The sequence below is a fragment of the Cannabis sativa genome, chromosome 8 (genome assembly GCF_029168945.1).
Source record: "Cannabis sativa cultivar Pink pepper isolate KNU-18-1 chromosome 8, ASM2916894v1, whole genome shotgun sequence".
Classification (NCBI taxonomy): Eukaryota; Viridiplantae; Streptophyta; class Magnoliopsida; order Rosales; family Cannabaceae; genus Cannabis; species Cannabis sativa.
The window spans coordinates 20,696,971-20,699,424 of NC_083608.1; the positions used below are offsets into that span (position 1 = coordinate 20,696,971).

The following is a 2,454-nucleotide window of genomic DNA, read 5'->3' on the forward strand; positions in this document are numbered from 1 at the left end:
AAATGGCCCACCTTACTTAGTCTCTGAGAAGGTGGTTTGCCCATCTTGGGCACCATGAAGATGGCTCATATACCTAGCTCTCTAAGGAGGTGGCTTGCCGTAGCCTCCGAGGTGGTTCTCCTGCCTTGGGCACCATGAAGATGGCTCACCCACCTACCTCTCCAAGGAGGTGGCTCGCCATACTTAGCTTCCAAGAAGGTGGTTTACCCATCTTGGGTACCATGAAAATGTCTGGTCCACCTAGCCCTCTAAGAAAATGGCTCACCATAGCCACTGAGAAGGTAGTTTCCCACCTTGTACACCATAATGATGACTTGCTCGCCCTATCCCTCCAAGGAGGTGGCTCTCCATACTTAGCTTTTGAGAAGGTGGGTTTCCCACCTTGGGCACCATGAAGATGGCTCACCCACCTATCCCTTCAAGGAGGTTGCTCACCTTAGCCTCCGAGAGGGTGGTTTGCACACCCCTGACCTCATGAAGGTGGCTTGTCCACCTAGACCTCCAAGGAGGTGGCTACCGGTGGCCTCAAAACTTGGTAAATATTTCAAGCACAAGGAAGAAAGCGTACATGATGCACAGAGGGGACAAGGTGTGCTCTTTGTATGTTAGTACAACCTGACCACCACTATCTCTGCTCCATTATACCAGATGCAGAACCTGCAGCTGCACCTGACACTATCAGAGTAATACATGGTCCCCATAGGGACCATGTAGGTATCAACTTGTAAATAAGGGCCATGAGAGCTCCCATGTTTTTATTTCTCTTCCATTGAATAAGGGGTTAGAAAATTACCATTTGTAAGAGAGCTTAGATCGATATTCAATATAACATGATTTTACTCCATTGATGCTCTTAATTTCTCTTAAGATTTTCATTTTAGCCTTTTACATTTAATTTTTAAATAAAGTTTATTTGAGAAGTTCTTACTGTCAATAATAAGAGATGAAAGAAACAAATTTTGTACCTCTGACAACTATAAATAAGGGAAATAATTAAAATTATTGAAGAAATTAAAGATGAATTTTTCTTTCAAAAAAATAAAAATAAAACTAAAGATGATTTTTTTCCAGGGATTGTTAAAGATGTTCCACTAGATATATATATATTCTTGTTATTACTTTGACTCATATTCCCTAAAAAGTGGATCCCGAACTCGATGAAAAAATGGGATTACTTCTCATGGACTCGTTGAGAATGATTCTAATCTAGTTCATGACCTACTTCACCGTCGAGAAACGAAAGAAGACTTACATATCTAAGTTTAACTTAGACGTAGCTCGCTTCTTTCTGGGTGTGACAAAAAATAGGTCTTATTATTCAGACATATTATCAACTTAACATTCCTTTGAGAATTCTGATACTTCTAAGGCAATCTCTTCATATTTTGCTTGTGCTAAATATTTTTCGATTATACTTGAAATTTTCTAATTATTAGCTCCGAATAATATCAGAACAGGAAGCAGTGGAATAATAGATATAATCCATGAATAAAACATGATGTTCAATTACCAACTAAAAATGCAAGACATAGACATTGTACTCCACAATAGCATCATGACTAGTGGCGTTGAACATATAAGTCTTGGCTAGTGCATAGCCTCTTGCGAACCTGAAAAGTCCAGTTCCACCAACTACAGGCATCTCTCTAAGCGCCGAAAGTATGGAGTTGTGTCCCAATATGCTAAGGCTGCTACCCTTGTATTTACCTTCAGTGAAAACATAGTTCAAACTCATTAAAAGTCCCACATCGGACAGAGAAGCCATTGCTATGATTCCTTGAGCTCTTCCCACTTGCTTGGAAGTTGGCTCTGGTCCCACCGTCAAAGGGTCGTCTAACACTGCCACCATGCCAAAAAATGTGGCCGAAGTGTTCGTCGTTGGCGCCTCGGCCACTTGGACGTTCGTGGGGTTCTTGCCACTTACTGTATCGTGGAAATAGAAGTGAAAGTGGGTCAGCTTCTCATGCTTAAACCCGTGTTTTCTTTGTACTACAGAGTTGTAGTAATCATCATTTGCAGTGGTGAGTCTCAAGAAAGAGAGCAAAATAGTTAGTGAGATGAGTAGGTTAAGGGTTGTTGTTTGAAGAGCTTTGGCCATGTTGGAGATGATGGGAACAAAATATAATGCTTAATTTAATTTTCTTAGTTTGTATATATGTATCAATTTCAATGAGTTTGTCTTATATATAGGATTTATGTAAGATACTTGTATGAATCGAATATATCACATCTAGCTAGGTGATACGTCCATTTAGACGAACATAAATAATAGTATATAGTGCCCTCGCTAAATATATTACTAGTTGGGCAAGACGTGCTTAGGCACGTTATTATTATTTATAAAATAATTGATTAAAAAAGTATAAATTTTATATCAACATATAATCAAAAAGTTCTGAAATTATGAATTTAATTGAGCAAAGTGTATCAATTTGAATTGTTTTAGGATTTTTA

General features: G+C 38.8%; 1 protein-coding gene across 1 annotated transcript; it reads right to left on the bottom strand.

Annotated features, from left to right (window-relative positions):
- Positions 1–1,501: 1,501 nt before the first annotated feature.
- Positions 1,502–2,218, bottom strand: LOC115699229 (dirigent protein 21). The gene has a single exon (XM_030626527.2). It carries the CDS (start codon positions 2,096–2,098, stop codon positions 1,514–1,516), a length of 585 nt encoding a protein of 194 aa, XP_030482387.2. The 5' UTR covers positions 2,099–2,218; the 3' UTR covers positions 1,502–1,513.
- Between the last annotated feature and the right edge of the window lie 236 nt (positions 2,219–2,454).

What these genes read in the sequence shown, in the direction of transcription:
- LOC115699229 (XM_030626527.2), bottom strand. Translation starts at nt 2,098, where the DNA reads ATGGCCAAAGCTCTTCAAACAACAACCCTTAACCTACTCATCTCACTA.